The sequence below is a fragment of the Trichomycterus rosablanca genome, chromosome 9 (assembly GCF_030014385.1).
Source record: "Trichomycterus rosablanca isolate fTriRos1 chromosome 9, fTriRos1.hap1, whole genome shotgun sequence".
Classification (NCBI taxonomy): Eukaryota; Metazoa; Chordata; class Actinopteri; order Siluriformes; family Trichomycteridae; genus Trichomycterus; species Trichomycterus rosablanca.
Window position 1 is genome coordinate 26,784,629 of NC_085996.1, and position 19,587 is coordinate 26,804,215.

Genomic DNA, 19,587 nt, shown 5'->3' on the forward strand with positions numbered 1-19,587 from the left:
GTAACTGGAAGGTTCCAAAATTAGCAGTTTAACTGGTAACAAGTGAGTTCATCAAGACTGGGTATAAAAAGAGCATCCACCACAGGCTTGGTCTTTGTAAACAAGGAGGGTCATCGTTCACCACTTGTCAGTCAGTTCAAAGACAATGTTTCTGAGTGCAAGATTGCAACTAATTTAGGTTATTCACCATCAAGTTCAAAATATCTTTACTTTTAGGTAACACAGTGGGTATGAGGTACCCTGCGATGTATTCACATGTGGGTACCACCCCAGCTAAGTTCAAGCACCATCAAGTTCAAAATATCATGAATAGATTCAGGGAGTGAGGGGAAAAAAGAAGACCAGAAACTGCTGCTGAATGTGGGTGACCGTCAAGCCCTCATGCGGCATTGTCTGAGAAACCGTAATGCTACTGTCATAATGGACATAACCACATGACCACGGCCAAGGACGGATTAAGGATAGTCTGGGCCCCTGGGCAAGGGCCCTCTAATGGTATGCCCTGCTCTTCTCTAGGGCCCCCTGGTAGGGGCTCTCATAACCAGGGCCCTCTAAAAATATGCCCCCCTCTTTCCTAGGACCCCTAATAGCCAGAAGTCGAAGTCAGAGCAGTGCCACAACGCCTCATCCATTTTCATAAGGGGCCCAAAAGCATGGCTAGGGCCCAAAAGCATGACTAGGGCCCCCAAAAGCATGGCTAGGGCCCAAAAGCATGGCTAGGGGCCCCAAAAGCATGGCTAGGGCCCCCAAGAGGCCCTGGGGTCAAAGTCCCTAATAGTCAGAGGATCCTTAAAATGGAGGGCCCTCGGAAATAAAAATATATTGTATCATAAATGTTGATAGGCATCGCAAAATGTTTTGGGCCAGGGCCCCCCCGGGGCCCCCTGACCTCAAGGGCCCCTGGGCGCTGGCCCCACTGGCCCGGTCAGTAATCCAGCCATGACCACGGCTCTGGAGTACTTTGGAAAATCATTGTCACCTAACACATTCTGCCACTGCATCAAAAAAGCAACCTGAACTATATTATGCAAAAAGGAAGCCATATATTCATTTCGTGCTGAAGCGCCGGCAAGTTCTCTGGGCCCAAAGTCATCTGAGATGGCCTGAAATATGGTCAGCTGCATCCATGTTTTGGTTACAAAAATGGACGTCAAATATTTGCTGCTTATGGGTAAGGAGATTCATGTGCAGTTCTCTTGGTCACATGGCTTTCCTTGAGATATTCAGATTGAGTTGTTTACAGGTTTAGGGTGTGAACAGTATTATGAGTACTTTTTTTTTTTAAGTAAATTACTTGAATTTATGTTTTATTGCGTGTGTTCGGTTACTGTCCAGCCCTGTTAAAAGTGCCTGTCAGGTTTACATAATAAACATTAACATTACAGTCCTGATTCAGTTTTTTTTGGATTTGAAAACCCTAAAATATTTTGTGGAATCGACTCACAAATTGACTCTTTAATTTCTCAACTCCTAGTGTACAAATCGGAGTCGACACCAAAAACGTTCCGAATCGAACACCCGCACCTTGAACAGTTTCAGCGCTGTATGATAATGAACACGCCGTAGTAGGGCAATGGTGTGACGGTCCGTACTGCGTTCCTATTGGATAAAACGTTCACACGCAACAACTGGAGAAGACAGAACTGACGTGCCACTGGCCAATCAGTGCAATTTATAGGCGTGGCTTTCTTAGTCCAGTTAAGGTTTTTTGGATGGCTTTCTTTTTAACATGTAGTGTACTACATAGTGTGTATAGACTGATATTTAATACGGTATGTGGTGAAACCTATGTAGGAATTAGGATGGTATTTGAGATACAGTCTTACACAGGTTTGTAAAATCGCGGTTGCTCGTTTTGAGGGAATTTTAACAATTAGAGAAGCGAGCAAGGCAAGGTGCTAATTATGTGTTTCTAACATATTTAACTAGGCAGCAGATTTTAAGTGGTATTGCGTAGTTTTAACACAACTTTTGGTTTACTTGAAGCTTAATTTTGTTCTGGGACTAAAGTTCAAATGGATCTCTTGTGGTATCTCAGTGGATTAGTCGTTTTGTTTTTATTATGGATTAGAATAAAAGGTCTAGATTATGTAATAATTCATCAGAGATGGATCTTCGTTTGTCTTTTTCTTCTGCCCTTGTCTGTCGTTTTTGATGCTTATTACTATGTTCGAGCTTGGATCATCTTTAAGATGTGCTCAGCACCAAAGCTGCACGACCAGCGGGTCCGGGACATCCAGAGACAGGTACAAAGTGCTCAACTGTGCAATGTTCACTGATCAGCCATAACATTAAAACCACCTCCTTGTTTCTACACTGTCCATTTTATCAGCTCCACTTACCATATAGGATCACTTTGTAGTTTTACAATTACTGACTGTAGTCCATCTGTTTCTCTGCATGCTTTTTTAACCTGCTTTCACCCTGTTCTTCAATGGCCAGGACCCCTACAGGACCACCACAGAGCAGGACATGGTGGTTGTGTGTTAGTGTGTGTTGTGCTGGTATGAGTGGATCAGACCCAGCAATGCTGCTGGAGTTTTCAAATACCGTGTCCACTCACTGTCCACTCTATTAGACACTCCTACCTAGATGATCCACCTTGTAGATGTAAAGTCAGAGACGATCGCTCATCTATTGCTGCTGTTTGAGTTGGTCATCTTCTAGACCTTCATCAGTGGTCACAGGACGATGCCCACAGGGCACTGTTGGCTGTATATTTTTAATTGGTGGACTATTCTCAGTCCAGCAGTGACAGTGAGGTGTTTAAAGACTCCATCGGCATTGCTGTGTCTGATCCACTCATACCAGCACAACACACACTAACACACCACCGCCATGTCAGTGTCACTGCAGTGCTGAGAATGATCCACCACTCGAATAATAACTACTCAGTAGTATTCCTGAGAGAGTCCTGACCATCGAAGAACAGCATGAAAGGAGGCTAACAAAGCATGCAGAGAAACAGATGGACTACAGTCAGTAAACAAAGTGCTTCTATATGGTAAGTGGAGCTGATAACATGGGCAGTGAGTGTAGAAACAAGGAGGTGGTTTTAATGTTATGGCTGATCAGTATATTCTGTAACGTTAGCGGCACGCTGGGACATCTGGTAGTGTGAGTGCTGCACAGCAACATGTGTTCTTGTAATCTTGTGTCAGTCCTCTGCTGAGTGTCCTTCAGGGATTACTGGTTTGCCATTACATTAATATGCCACTAGGTAAATTGGCTGCTGTGAAATGTATGCTGTTTTGCTGCCCTGCGACTTATGGGACCCTGTCCAGGTTGTATTGCTAATTTGTCCTGGTTTTCAAATTAAAATAGTGTGTGCAGTAACTGGGTAACTGTAAGTGAGGTGTATTAAAGTCACCCAGTATAGGTTATTTCTTCATTTTTTATTTTGGGCTGCATAGTGGCTCAGTGGGTAGTACTGTCCAAAAACATGCAAGTGAGGTAAATTGGAGATACAAAATTATCCATGACATTAAAGTTTGTTTGTTTGTTTATTAGGATTTTAACGTAATGGTTTACACACTTTGGTTACATTCATGACAGGAACACTAGTTACTCATTACACAAGGTTCTTCAGTTCACACAAGGTTCTATCAAACACAGTCATGGACAATTTAGTGTCTCCAATTTACCTCACTTGCATGTCTTTGGACTGTGGGAGGAAACCAGAGCACCTGAAGAAAACCCATGCAGACACAGGGAGAACATGCAAACTCTCCACAGAAAGGATACGGACAGCCCCACCTGGGGATCGAACCAAGGACCTTCTTGCTGTGAGGCGACAGCGCTACTCACTTAGCCACCGTGCCGCCCCATGACATTAAAGACTCAGATGAATCAGTAATTACCTGTCCTGTCATGAATGTAACCGAAGTGTGTAAAACATGACATTAAAATCCTAATAAATTAATAAATATTTTTTTATTTTTCATAGTATTTTTAAGAAAAAGTATAAAAACATGAGCTTGCTGAACTGATCCTGTACCCTTTAGCCTACTAGAGCAATATGTTGTTTAGTTGGGCACTGCAGTTGTAATTTTATTTTGTTTATCTGCACTAAATACTAGAACTTTTGATACTTGTAATCTCTGCATCTTTCACTAGCCACTGTTTCAATAACAGGCTACAGTTTTTTTTAGCTGCACAGGGTACAAGGATATTCAAAAACTGAAATGTTACCACTTTAAACTGACAGTTCCATTTCCACTACTTAACTCTGAACAATTGCATTCTTGTGATTCAGCCACACCCATTGCTAACATGTGTATAATATTAATTATGTTAATTACATTTTATACCTTTAACTTTGTGGCAACAGTTTGGGGACTTTTCAGCATTACTGTGGTCCTGTGTGAAAATTGAGGTGGCATGCACAAAGCTTGTTTGTTTAACCCCACAAAAATTGTTTGAGGTTTTGAGCCAGACCTTTTTCTCCAACGTTAGTTTCTGACCAAAAATGCTTTCGACTGAATGGGCACAATTCCCACAGACACACTTCAAACTCTTGTGGCAAGCCGGAGGGAGAAGTGGAGAGTGTTATGGCTGCAATGGGGAGGCTCCAAATTAATGCCCATTTGAATGGACTGTCCAACAAACTCATGGTCCAGTGTATTTTGTCCACAGTATTGTATTTAACACTACTTGTTTTGTCTAGCAGGGGATCTTCTGATTTCAGTCGACTCACATTATTTAGGAATTCATTTTTAATGCTTCATTATACAGTGGACCCTTGACTTACGAATTTAATTGGTTCCGAAGGGCTGTTCTTAAGTCAAAATGTTCGTTAGTTAAACCTGATTGGTGCCAGACCTCCCAAACCACCCCCTTACCTAACCTTTATAATGTCTTAAATGCTCTTTTTTGTTGTAAATACAAGTATATTTGCCCTTAAATCTTAAATTATAGAATAGACATTCCTGTAATAAACAATAATAAACAACAATACACAGTAGTACTGTACTGTACATAAACACACATCACATTTCAGTACAGTACGTGTGCTGTACCATACACCATAATACATTGTATCTACCAGAAACAACAATAACTCTCATATTTCTCTATTCGGAGTCAACTTGTTTGTAACATCACGCATTTCGCGAATTTCGGTTCGTGGTCCAAAATTTTTTGTTCGTACATTAAGTTGAAAAAGATCGTTCATAACCCAAAATGTTCGTATGGTAAACCGTTCGTTACTCAAGGGTCTACTGTGTATACATAAACAAGACTTATATTTTGCAACTGTAATTTTGCCACATTGCTTTTAGTCTTTCAAGCATAAACTGCTCATTTAATGTCTCAGCATTGTTTAAAGTAAGAACTTTGATTAACCCTGACAAAAACCTTATTTAGTTTTTAAAGCTACTAAGAAGTAAACTTATTTTTTAAACAGTATTTTCACCAGCAGCTTCAGGATTTTCTGGTCGAGATTAGAAGTTCTTTCAATTATGGCAATCCACCCAGGCCCTGACTCAGCCAAGTATCCTTGCACCATCACACTACCACCACCATGTTTAACTTTTGATATGATCTTCTGTGATTACCTGAAAAGCATCTCAGAATGCACCTAATAAGACCACATCACTTTTCACTCCTTTGAACAAGAATATGCTTTATTGTTCTATTTTAACCCCTAACATGTTGCAGAAAATATCATCAGCAGTTCACTTTTAGTAAGCCTGTGCCCACTGTATTGGGATGTGGTCTTCTTGTGGTGTCCTGATAGAATGTTGTGAGTTCTGATATGCTTTTTCTCTCATCACAGTTGTAAAAATTAATTAATTACGTTTTTGTAGCCCTCATTCACTATAACCATTCTGGTAATTCTCTTCCAGTCTCTCATCAACAAGATTTTTCCTTCTTGCAAAACTGCCATTTTTTTTTTATTTTTATTAACACTATTCTGTGTAAATTGTTAATGATATGCTAATTATGACAGAAATTTTAACACAGAGAAGTTTCTACAAAGTCACTCAGATGACATTTTTTCTCCATTCTAATATTGATTGAATGTTAATTAAAGCTCTTGAACAGTGCCTGTATGATTTTATGCATTGCATTAAAGCAACAAGAATTCTTTTTGCATATTAGTTAGCCCTTATGAATAAACACTCGGTCATATCACCATTTCACACCTGTTCTCCAAAACCTCCACTGTCTTCCCATAAAATATCGTATTCAGTTTAAGATCCTTCTCCTCACATACAAAGCTCTCAATAATCTTGCTCTGTCCTATCTCTCTGACCTTGTCCACATCTACAAGCCAGTGCATGCTCTTCGTTCTTCCACAGTTGGTCTGCTTACCATTCCCTCCTCTGACCTCCATAACTTTGGTGATCGAGCATTTTCCAGACTTGCTCCACGCCTCTGGAACTCTCTTCCTTCGCATATTCTGCAATTAAACTCACTGTCCTCATTTAAATCCAATCTTAAAACCCACCTCTTCTGTCTTGCATACAGTCTTCCTCCATCTTAACCTATTGCAGCGAACTTTTATATGTTGTCATTTTGACTTTTGTATCATTGTTTTCCTGTTTGTTCGTTGTTTACTACACGACCCATTCCCCCCCAGAGGCGCCTTTCCAAATATCTTCTCATTCTTTAAAAACAAATGGCAGAATGAATGGGACAGTAAAACAAACTGTACGAAATAGAGCCAAAAGTAGGACAAACCTACACTAGAATGGACAGTCGACTAAATCAAACCATCCTCACAAGATGCCGAATCGGACACACTAAGCTAACACACAAGCATCTCCTCACTAGGGAAGATGCTCCAACCTGCCATCGATGTAAAGAGAGACTAACAATTTAACTCATACTGATAGACTGCAAAACACTAAACTCAGAAAGACTGAGGTTTTTTTAATGAAAATGAGATACGAAATGTGCTTAAATCTACAGCACCAGGGAAAATAATTAATTTTTTAACATATTTAAATCTAAAACATCTTTTATAATTTGTTTTAAATGACACAAAGTGAAGAAGCAACTTGAGTACTGCCGTATAAATGACCCCAGTGTATTGGTACGGCGCTAAAACTAATCAATCAATCGTTGTTAACTTGTTCCCTGTATTACTAATTGTACTCTGTAAGCGTCTTTGGTTTGTTGAAAAGCGCTATATAAATGTAATGTATTAAACATGTTTAATTGCTAAATAAAAAATACAGGTAAAGTTTGAAAAATAAAGCAGAATTATAAATTTGGCAGTTATGTTAGAGTTATAAGAAATAAAGAGATTAGAAATGGAAACTGAAAATGCTATAGTTTGGTCAGTATTTTGCTTATTAAAAATTTATCAATTTAATTTATTACCTCACTGTACAATAAAATAATCAAAAATACGAATGATCTGGTAAAGTTATTTTTTATTTTAATTTTCTTTTAGGTTCGTGAGTGGAAGAAAGACGGAGGAAAGACGTACATGTGCACAGGCCGTCCTGGCTGGCTCACTGTGTCTCTCAGAGTGGGGAAATACAAGAAGACCCACAAGAATATAAAAATCAATATGATGGATGTCCTGGAGGTGGACACAAAGAGACAGGTGGGATCTAACTACAAATCCACTGGGCAATAAAAGTAAACCTCGGATATAATTTCATTAAGCATGTTTCTTATGTAGCCGAAAGCACTCACAAATCTGTACATTTCTCTTGGCACATTTGTGTTCTCTACCTTTGCTTATTATGGAACTTATGTGATTAGTAAACATTTTAAGTGAAACACAAGCTGGTCAGTCTGTGCCATGCAAAGGGCTTGAGAGATGGACAGTGCAACCCTGATTTCATCTTCCCTTTGTGTGTAGGTGGTGCGAGTGGAACCTTTGGTGAATATGGGTCAGGTGACGGCTTTATTGAATTCCATCGGTTGGACACTGCCTGTGTTACCTGAGCTTGATGATCTCACAGTAGGTACGTCCACAAAACAAATTCTAGATAAAACGATTAGCATTTTGGCCTCTTTTTCTTGCCTTACATTTTCCGAAATGGTCAGCAGGCAGTTTTTTATTCTTTTTTCAGTGGTCTCCCCTCCCCACTCTTCTTATTCCTTTTTCCTTTCACCAGATGTCGATTTAATGACACTAAGCACTATCGCAGCTTTAAGTGGTGTGTGTATACGCATTGTTCCTTGCTGATCGATACTGTATCTCTTGTGTGGTGCATCAGAGGCTACTCCTAATTGGGTTATAAATGAATAATGGCTCTGTTTTAGTGCGTCAGGTTAGATTGGGTGCGGAAATGGCCTGTTATACTAAAAGCTATTATGGATGGCTGAAATTGTGCCCACCGACCAGGTAATGGTTTTCTCTGCTGCTGCTGCTGCCACTGCTGCAAATTCATTCAGAGACATACACAACAGCTGTGTTGGAAAGCAGGACAGTTCAAAGTGTTTTCTGTTTAAATCACATAATGTGAATGTCCACTATTTTTTTCTTTCTAATTCAACATAAAAAGTGTGTTAATAAACTGATATGAGTGGGGGGTCCGTCATTAATAGAAACAAAGACAACAAGCTTATCTGTATTAGATTGAGCTGGGCTTCACATTTTTGAGGACTGTACTTTGGGCCTAGCTGTCTTTTTTTGTGTATATTTTTAAGAGCAATTGTATGAATAGCATGTTATATGAATATGTTATGTGTTGGGACTGTATATGAAATTGTTGAACAACCTACTTGTTTCTACACTCACTGTCCATTTTATCAGCTCCACTTACCATATAGAAGCACTTTGTAGTTCTACAATTACTGACTGTAGTCCATCTGTTTCTCTGCATGCTTTTTTAACCTGCTTTCACCCTGTTCTTCAATGGTCAGGACCACCACAGAGCAGGTATTATTTAGGTGGTGGATGATTCTCAGCACTGCAGTGACACTGACATGGTGGTGGTGTGTTAGTGTGTGTTGTGCTGGTATGAGTGGATCAGACACAGCAGTGCTGCTGGAGTTTTTTAACACCGTGTCCACTCACTAGCCACTCTATTAGACACTCTTACCTAGTTGGTCCACCTTGTAGAAGTAAAGTCAGAGACAATCGCTCATCTATTGCTGCTGTTTGAGTTGGTCATCTTCTAGACCTTCATCAGTGGTCACAGGATGCTGCCCATGGGGCGCAGTTGGCTGGATGTTTTTGGTTGGTGGACTATTCTCAGTCCAGCAGTGACAGTGAGGTGTTTAAAAACTTCATCAGCGCTGCTGTGTCTTATCCACTCATACCAGCACAACACACACTAACACACTACACCATGTCAGTGTCACTGCAGTGCTGAGAATGACCCACCACCCAAATAAGTTGAGCTGATAAAATGGACAGTGAGTGTAGGAACATAGAGGTGGTTTTAATGTTATGGCTCATCGGTGTATACATATACCCATGTACAAAACAATGAAATTATTTTTCCACGTATCCCAACTTCTTTGGAAGCTGGGGTCAGAGCACAGGGTCAGCCATTGAAGGTGCCCATTGAGCAAACAGGGTTAAGGGCCTTACTCAACGACCCAACAGTGGCTGCATGGCAGAGCTGGGATTTGATCACTCAACCTTCTGGTTGGCAACCCTTAGCTCTATCCACTAGGCTATGTTTGCAGCACACAAGTTGGAATGGGGTGTTTTTTTAAATTGTAGTTTTTTGCTAAGGAGTTGAAGGTCACAAGAATTCAGCATTGTCTTTTGACCTTGCCCTTTCCACACAGGGATTTGGATGGATTATCTTCATCTTTCAATAATGCTATGGTAAAATCTGTAGATGGCAAAACAGTTGTTTTTCACCATTTCACAAACTTCATGTGTTGTTGGCATCAAATTAGAAATTAGTTTGTATTTAAAGTACATTCAATAAAGTTACATTTCAGTAAAGTATATTTAATACAGCCAAATAAAATAAAACATTAAAAATCTCTCTCATTTTTTTTCTCTCTCTAGTGAATGAGCTTTACTAGCATGACTATTACAGTAGTAAAATCTTAAAATGAAGTAAAATAAAATCAAAATCAAATCGCTCTCATTTTTTTTTTCTCTCTATTGAAAGAGCTTTATTAGCATGACTGTTACAGTAGTTACATTACTGCCAAAGTATTAAAATGAGATGCTTTTTCCTCTCTCATTCTTACCTCCCTCTCTCTGTTTCTTTCAGGGGGTCTGATAATGGGCACAGGGATAGAGTCCTCTTCTCATATTTATGGCTTGTTTCAGAACATCTGTGTGGCCTATGAACTGGTACTGGCAGATGGAAGTCTGGTCCGGTGTACTGAGGTAAATTTAATTGTCTGTGTGTGTCTGTAATATTACTGTTTGTGGTGACCTTTGTGAACAAACATACAATCATGTGAAAAAGTTAGGACACCCCATAAAAACCTTTGTTCTAGTAAATCCACCAAAGAATGGCTTAAAAGAAAGAAATGGAGAGTTCTGGAATGTCCGGGTCTTAATTCTATTGAGATGCTGCGGTGATTTGAAACGGGCTGTGCATGCAAGAAACCCCTCAAACCTCACACAGCTGAAGAAATTCTGCATGGAGGAGTGGGAAAACTTTCTCCCAGTCGATGTCAGAGACTGGTAGATGGTTATAGGAAACGTCTAATTGAGGTTATTTCAGCCAAAGTGGGAAATACCAGCTATTAGGGCATAGGGTGTCCTAACTTTTTCCTCACAATAAATTTCCATTTTTGTTCATTACATTATACAACTTAAGTTTAAAAGTAATTGTTTGTTTAATTTGTTAAGTTACATAAGCTCCATCTCTCAATACTGTTCAAATGAAGCTCAAATTTTTTTCCTCAGTCATTCTTAAGGGTAAGGCTCAGATGTAGAGCTACCAGTATTTTGCTGTGGTAATATACAAAATATAGTAAAATAGATTTTTGTGGTTTTATGTGGTTAGTTCTGTGTTATAAAATAAATGAAAACATCGATTCTAACAGTGATTTATTATTGTTTAATTTTTATGGCTCCAAATTTGGACTGCAGTTGTGTTTCTACTGCTTCCAGTTGCTCTGTAACTGTCATTACTTACATCATACTCAATACTAAAAATTGTCTATATAATTTCATTGTGTTTGTAACTAAAGTAAACATTTTAGAGCTGTTTTTTTTTGTGTGTATGCTCCCTTGTGAGCAGAAAGAGAACCCAGACTTGTTCTATTCAGTCCCATGGTCATGTGGAACCCTGGGCTTTCTGGTGGCTGCTGAGATCCGGATCATTCCAGCACGCAAGTGGGTAAAACTGCGTTACGAAGCTGTGCAGGGCTTGGATGCAATTTGTAAGAAGTTTGCAGAGGAGTCAGCCAACAAAAATAACCAGTTTGTGGAGGGGCTGCAGTATTCCATTGATGAAGCTGTGATTATGACCGGCATTATGACCGATCATGCAGAGCCTGATAAGGTAAGGTCGCTTTTCGGCTTGGACTTTAGTTTTGCTTTATCTGGTTTGCCTAAATGATTTGAGTAAGAATACAGTTTTTTGTCATTTGATTTTCATGTTTTACCACTGCTTTATCCTGGTCAGAGCCGCGGTGGGTCAAGTTTCTCCGGAATCACTAAACACGATTCAATAAAACATCCTGAACAGGATGCCAAATCATTGTGATGCCCTGCCCACCCATCAGACATAGCCAATTACGTCTGTATGTAAACGCCCAACTGGCCGTAGTGGGCTAGCGTAATTAACCCCTGTGCCACCCGAGTTCACCTTATGTTTTTATATGTATTGTATGTTTTATCTTTTTTCCTATTTACCCATTATTTTAACTTATTAGTTAAATTTTTTTTAACTATTCTCCTCTGCTGCTGCTGACCTCCACTCCTGACCGAGGAGGGCCGTGACTAATACATACCCCCTTTCTGACTCGTGTGCAGTAGCATACCACCTCCTTTCACCTGCATGAGGCTGGTTCATATGGAGATCTGTCACGCACTGATCTCCATTATTCCCTGTCTCGGTGCAGGTGCCATTGATCAACCAGCAGAGATTGTAATTGCAGCAGTCAAGAAGGAATCCCTTCAGCATTCCCACCCTTGGACAAGACACTCATTGTCTGTATAGGCCCCAGCCTGCTGGTAGCAGAGCTGAGATTCTAACTCAAAATAAATAAGAAATACAAGTCTAGCATTAATATGTATTTATACTTGTTGTCATACTTATTTTATACTCTTTAATTTGGAATACAGACTACACCTTTTTTGTGTGTTCTCCTGGTGTCTCCTGGGTTTTCATAAAACATTAGATTGGCTCAATTCAAATGAATTATTCAAGTGAATTATTCAAGAAATGTAGTGTTTTATAAGATAAATTCAAATTTTACTAATGTTTTACATGTCTGGTAGATCAATTGCATCGGCTACTACTTCAAGCCCTGGTTCTTTAAACATGTTGAGCAATACCTGAAGAAGGGTGGTGTGGGTGTTGAGTACATCCCACTCAGACACTACTACCATAGACACACACGGAGCATCTTCTGGGAGCTACAGGTAACTCATCTAGGAACCATTAAAATAGTCTGTGCAGGCATAAAAACATCTCAGAGTGGATGTATACAGTTGTATCCAAAAGTCTGGGTGCATGTGACCAATTTGTGGCCAACATGTTTTGATGAAGTGAAAATACTAGAAAAATACTAGAAGTATTAATACATAATCAATTACTTACTGCTTGGAATGTGTGGTTGAAGCATGATTGCTAGCCGTCATATTTCAATACTCCAAGAATACTGCTACAATTGAATGTTACTGGATGTGTAAGTGGTGCACGTAACAATAAGTGTGTCAATTGCATTGTATGATGTCCAAAACCCAGTTCTAGCTGGTTTAAACCAGTTCCTATATTCTAGCCAAGAAATCTCTGTTAACGATGGAATCTTCCACTGTCCTACAAGGACACCGACGAGGATATGTAAGGGTGTTTATTCTTTTCCATAAAGAGGAAAAAAAAGAGAGAGTCCATAAAGAGATGAGTCAGACAACAAACAGCATCAACAACATTTGTAAGAATCAATTATACAAAATGTCCTAACTTTTCTGGAAATAAGGGAATGCACATACATCTTTACATATAATAACTCAAACTCCAAGTTAAACGTAGCTTTATTGGCATGACGATGAGCTCCGTCTCTACTGTACTGAGAGTGCAATGCTGGCACAGCCACTCCTACTGCACTGTAGTGTCTGTTTAGGGCCAAATAACACTGCATTTTACAACCTAAATTGATGTTATAGTACCACACTGCATTTTACAACCTAAATTGATGTTATAGTACCACACTGCATTTTACAACCTAAATTGATGTTATAGTACCACACTGCATTTTACAACCTAAATTGATGTTATAGTACCACACTGCATTTTACAACCTGAATTAATGTTATAGTACCACACTGATGTTATAGTACCACACTGCATTTTACAACCTGAATTAATGTTATAGTACCACACTGCATTTTACAACCTAAATTGATGTTATAGTATCACTGCATTTTACAACCTAAATTGATGTTATAGTACCACACTGCATTTTACAACCTAAATTGATGTTATAGTACCACACTGCATTTTACAACCTGAATTGATGTTATAGTACCACACTGCATTTTACAACCTGAATTGATGTTATAGTACCACACTGCATTTTACAACCTGAATTGATGTTATAGTACCACACTGCATTTTACAACCTGAATTGATGTTATAGTACCACACTGCATTTTACAACCTAAATTGATGTTATAGTACCACACTGCATTTTACAACCTGAATTAATGTTATAGTACCACACTGCATTTTACAACCTGAATTGATGTTATAGTACCACACTGCATTTTACAACCTGAATTGATGTTATAGTACCACACTGCATTTTACAACCTAAATTGATGTTATAGTACCACACTGCATTTTACAACCTGAATTGATGTTATAGTACCACACTGCATTTTACAACCTAAATTGATGTTATAGTACCACACTGCATTTTACAACCTGAATTGATGTTATAGTACCACACTGCATTTTACAACCTGAATTGATGTTATAGTACCACACTGCATTTTACAACCTAAATTGATGTTATAGTATCACACTGCATTTTACAACCTAAATTGATGTTATAGTACCACACTGCATTTTACAACCTGAATTGATGTTATAGTACCACACTGCATTTTACAACCTAAATTGATGTTATAGTACCACACTGCATTTTACAACCTGAATTGATGTTATAGTACCACACTGCATTTTACAACCTGAATTGATGTTATAGTACCACACTGCATTTTACAACCTGAATTGATGTTATAGTACCACACTGCGTTTTACAACCTAAATTGATGTTATAGTACCACACTGCATTTTACAACCTAAATTGATGTTATAGTACCACACTGTTTTACAACCTAAATTAATGTTATAGAATAGAATAGAATAGAATCTTTATTGTCACTATACACAAGTACAATTAAATTTCGAGTGGCATCTCTCCAATAGAGTAGCAGCAGTAGAAGAAAGAAAGACAGTAGTAGTATTAATACAAGTAATTAAAATTATTTACACAGAAAAAAAAATTATTTACACTCTAAAAGATAAAAAATAAAAAATAAAATCTTTGCTCTCTTGTAACGTGAATTTACATTTTTGCTTTAAATATTAAATATTAACTGTGTGTGTGCAGATGCTGCATAGTTCGTGTGTGACCCGTAGTCCTGTGTTTGTGTGTGCTCAGTCTTTTCCAGTTCTGTGGTGTGTGATGGAGGCCACAGCTCTAGGAAAAAAGCTATTCCTTAGTCTATTTGTGCGTGCTTTTATTGTCCTGAATCGTTTGCCTGATGGTAGTAGCTGGAACAGTGTGTGTCCGGAGTGTGTGGTGTCTTTGATGATGCTGCTAGCCTTCTTCCTGAGTCGGCCAGCATACAACACGTCCAGGTGTGAAAGTTCTGTGCCAATAATTCGTTGAGCTGTTTTCACTATGCGATGCAGATCCTTACGCTCGGCGGCAGTGCAGCTTGAATACCACACTGTGAAATTGCTGGTCAGAATACTTTCTATTGTGCTCTTATAGAAGTTTACTAGTAGTTTTTGTGGTAGCTTGGCCTTTTTCAGCTTCCTGAGAAAGAAGAGTCTTTGTTGAGCTTTCTTAATCAGGTGTGAGGTGTTAACGGTCCATGTCAGCTGGTCAGACATGTAGACTCCGAGGAATTTCAGGCTTTCCACCATCTCCACCTTGTCTCCATTGATGTGCAGGGGGAGGTGGTCTATCTCCTTTGTCCTTCGAAAGTCAATGACGATCTCCTTTGTCTTTGAGGTGTTAAGAGCCAGGTTGTTTAATCTACACCAATCAGACAAGTGAGCTACCTCCTGCCTGTAGGCCATCTCCTGATTGTTGGAGATCAGTCCGACTAATGTTGTGTCATCTGCAAATTTAATTATTCTGTTGGAATTGTGAATGGGGGTACAGTCCTGTGTAAAAACCTGCATAGTACCACACTGCATTTTACAACCTGAATTGATGTTATAGTACCACACTGCATTTTACAACCTACATTGATGTTATGGTACCACACAGGTCACATTTTCAAGCAACATAATCAAACAGTAGGGTTTGCTGTCACAGTTGAAAGTAATCAGCACACACTTTTCTAAAAGCATTAGTTGTTATTTACATGTAAAACCTACATTATGAGGATAAAATAAGATAATAGCATCATCAATAAGCTGCTATTTGTCTGTTTGCCAGTGTTTCTGAATACTGCTTTATTCAGCACTTTTAGGCACACTAAGTGTCCTATTCTAAAATGTTACGAAATTTGTCGAGACAACCGCAGTACTGATTTTTCTGATAAGGAACATCCCTACTTTGTGATATTGTACTGTAATGTTGCTTTTATCAGCTGTTAATAAATTGACACTGCTGTCGAGCAGATATTGTATGTCTTTTATGGTGCTTTAATGGTTCATGACGATGCTCTTAAACATGGTTCTGTGGTCGCGTTCTTCCATTGACCTTCCATTAGCCTTGATCCTGCAAGCTCACTCATCCTCTAATGCATTAGTATAAGACTTGTTTCTCGTTACTCTTCATCATATAATCCTAATCATCTCATTTTCTGTCACTAGCTCAGTCTTTTTTTTTTTTTTTTTTTTTACAAACATACACAAAGTCTTTTTGCATCCACTAATGTCTTCCTCAATTCCATTAACTGAAGGATGATGTGGGTATGCTGATGGTCCAAAATTACAAGGATTTTTTCCTACTTGAGAAATTGATACTGCTTGTGTTGTGTAGGGGGAAGATGCTGTCTGTCTGTCATGATTTATCATAGCTTTACAATGATGACACAAACAAACTGATACACACTCAGACATTTCCTGTTAGGAACGTTTCTAATCATTGTAAATGGCATGATTTAAAAAGTGGGCACCTCTACATTATTGATCGCCTCTCTGATAGGTTTTTCAAGTGTATGACATTTTAATGTCTCCCTACAGCTTTATCGCCTTTTCTCACACAGGCACTTAAAATTCATCCCAACTCCTGTCTTACATGATTTTTTTTCCTTGTCCCTACATTCAGGATATCATTCCATTTGGGAATAACCCCTTGTTTAGGTACGTGTTTGGCTGGATGGTTCCTCCAAAGATCTCTTTGCTGAAGCTGACTCAGGGTGAGACCATTCGCAAACTCTACGAACAGCATCATGTGGTTCAGGACATGCTTGTGCCCATGAAGCAACTGCAAATGGCCATCTCACGCTTCCACCAAGACATCCAAGTAAGATTCAGCAAAGGAAGTAGATAAAAGTTCAACCATGACATGCTGATATTTTGTAATTCAGTAGTTTTAAATTATACAGGTTATATTATTATTATACTAGGGATCTTCGAAAAGTTTCCGCACTTTTATATTTTCGTTGGAAACGGTGAGGGTGGGAGAAGTCGTAATTGGTCATGTCCAAGTGACTGAGAAAGCTTATAGTCTGAATTGAGCGCCATCTTGGATGCTCAAAGAAGCTTTAAGGGGAACAAGGTTTTCACGTGACGATGATGTGAAAGCAGTGGTGCATCAGTGGCTACGCCCTCAACCAAAAAATTTTTTGCTGATGGCATTAAAATGTTGGTATGACGCTGGGAAAAATGCGTCACAATATTGACATTCTGTTTGAATGTGTTTAGGTGTATCCATTGTGGCTGTGCCCATTCATACTGCCCAGTCAGCCGGGTATGGTGCACCCGAAGGGGAATGAGGATGAACTGTATGTGGACATCGGTGCATATGGAGAACCTCGAGTGAAACATTTTGAGGCTCGTTCCTCTACACGTCAGCTCGAGAAGTTTGTGAGAAGTGTTCATGGGTAAGTGCATTATAAAAACGCTAAAATCCTGGTGTTATAGAAATAAAAAGTAAATATTTGTTTGTAAGGGACTTGTAATGGGTAGTCTTGTGCTTTTAATTATTTCTGTTTTTACTGTGACTAAATGTTTGCCACATATACTTATTTCTTAAAAAAACCCAATTTAGATATTTTAGACCGTTTATCATTTTATCATGAGTTTATCATTATTTAATTTTGTTTCCCGTCATTGTTACCACTGCTTAATCATGGTCAGGATTGTGGTGGTGCTGATTTTCCTGGAAACACTGGCCACAAGGCAGGAATACTCCCTGGTCAGGGAGCCAGTCCATCGCAGGGCTTCGATCTAAAGCCATCTAAATTTACTGGCACACCTGTTTTTTTTGTTTTGTTTGTTTGTTTTTATTATTATTATTATTATTTTGTTTGTCTGACATCAAATCCTTTCTTAGTATAAGGTGATGTTTGGGTTTTTATCCCAACCCTGGCAAAGAGACCACTGTTCTAATGTAAGCTCATAAACATAGAACTCTAAATTGTAAAAGTATTTTTCAAACTTACAGAAATCACCCAAATCTCAAGACTGCTATGTGAATGTTTGACTTTTTTTGTATATGTTCTACTCTTCTGGCTCTGATAGATTATACTTTCTCATTCTGCTTTACTCTCTAGCTTCCAAATGCTTTATGCTGATGTATACATGGAGCGGCAGGAATTCTGGGAAATGTTTGATGGTACGTTGTATCATAAGCTCAGGAAGGAGCTGGACTGTGAGCGAGCATTTTCTGAAGTCTACGACAAAATCAGCAAAGCTGCACGACACTAAAGTAAAAAAAATATATATAAAAAAAGTACCTCATAAATGCTATGAATTTCTAAATATGAGCCTGTCGTAGCCAGTATTACCAGCTATCCATCAAATTGGAATTTTATACTGTTTTTAACAAGCTAATTGTAACTCTAATTTCTGCCAAAGTGTTTTGCAAAAAGCCCCAAGTGACTAAGCAAAGTGAATATAGAAAAAATTAGGTTGTATGTAGGGTCACAACAGTTTATATAGTTATATATATATTTATATATTAATCTTTAATAAACATAATTCTGCCTCTAATTAAACTGAAACCTAAAACATGCAAAGTGGAAATAAACCCAAAAGAGGGCGCCAATTTGCAGGGCATCACACAGTTTCATCTTGGGGCAAATTGGAGCAGTCAGTTCAACAGTTCTACTGGCATAGTTTGGAAGGTAAAAGGAAACTGGAGTACAGTTAATAAAAACTAACACGTGCTTTTATTAAAACACATAAACCCAGCCATCACCTCATTTTCGAAATGCTGCTCACTTGAACATGTCACTTACTTAAAACTCTTTTACACATATGTCTGTATATTTCTACCACCCAGAGAGCAATGCTACTTATGCTTTCTTTAATACCTGGTCTCTGTTAACTATGGTATAGTACATTAATTCATAAAACGATGTTTATGATTCCATAACTTTTGGAATTCCATTTGTAACTGTTGTTCTAACAATTCACTTTTGTTTCAGTTTAAATTGTTGTGATTTTTAAAAAAAATATTCCCCAAGTTGATAAGATGACCAATGTAATTTGGCCCCTTTATTTTAAATTTATACCACAGTAAGTAATGTCCATTTAGAAGCTCTTGTACACTTAGAAATTCAAAATTTAAATGACTACATTTTCAAGGTAGTTTTTTCATACACTTCATAAAATTTGCAGTATTTGTGACGCATATAAAAAAAAATATTTTTTCATGAAGTTATAATACAATTACTTCCATTAAAAGTTTAGCTGTTTTAACCAAATTAACCACGTAGACATTATTTTATTAAATGTACTATTAAAAACAAAGATATATATACATATATAAATTCTAAAATTACATTTCTTATTATTATAAGTATTGGGGTATTTGAAATGACCTTATATATCTTAAAGCAGTTTTAATGTGGTTTCTAAATATGTTTTCAGGCTTTTACCTGATGAATTTTGTAATTGTTAGTAATCACTGTATATCACACTGCTATGTAAAGCATTTAATGTACCGTCTGTCAAACAGGTTTTGTTTGCCACAAGTGCCTTACATAAACCACCTTCATTTTCTTCATGAAGAAACAAATCTTGATTCTGATCTGGAATAAAGTGCATTGCCGGCTTTTTGAGGATTAGTATTAGTGATCTGTATACAACACAGGATATTGACTTTTTGATTGTT

General features: G+C 38.2%; 1 protein-coding gene across 1 annotated transcript; it reads left to right on the forward strand.

Moving 5' to 3' along the window:
- Positions 1–2,015: 2,015 nt before the first annotated feature.
- Positions 2,016–19,534, forward strand: dhcr24 (24-dehydrocholesterol reductase). The gene is made up of 9 exons (XM_063002169.1): positions 2,016–2,246; positions 7,403–7,558; positions 7,820–7,925; positions 10,146–10,264; positions 11,130–11,393; positions 12,335–12,478; positions 16,573–16,770; positions 17,172–17,350; positions 18,023–19,534. Exons 1-9 carry the CDS (start codon positions 2,016–2,018, stop codon positions 18,174–18,176), a joined length of 1,551 nt encoding a protein of 516 aa, XP_062858239.1. The 3' UTR covers positions 18,177–19,534.
- The last annotated feature ends 53 nt before the right edge of the window (positions 19,535–19,587 follow it).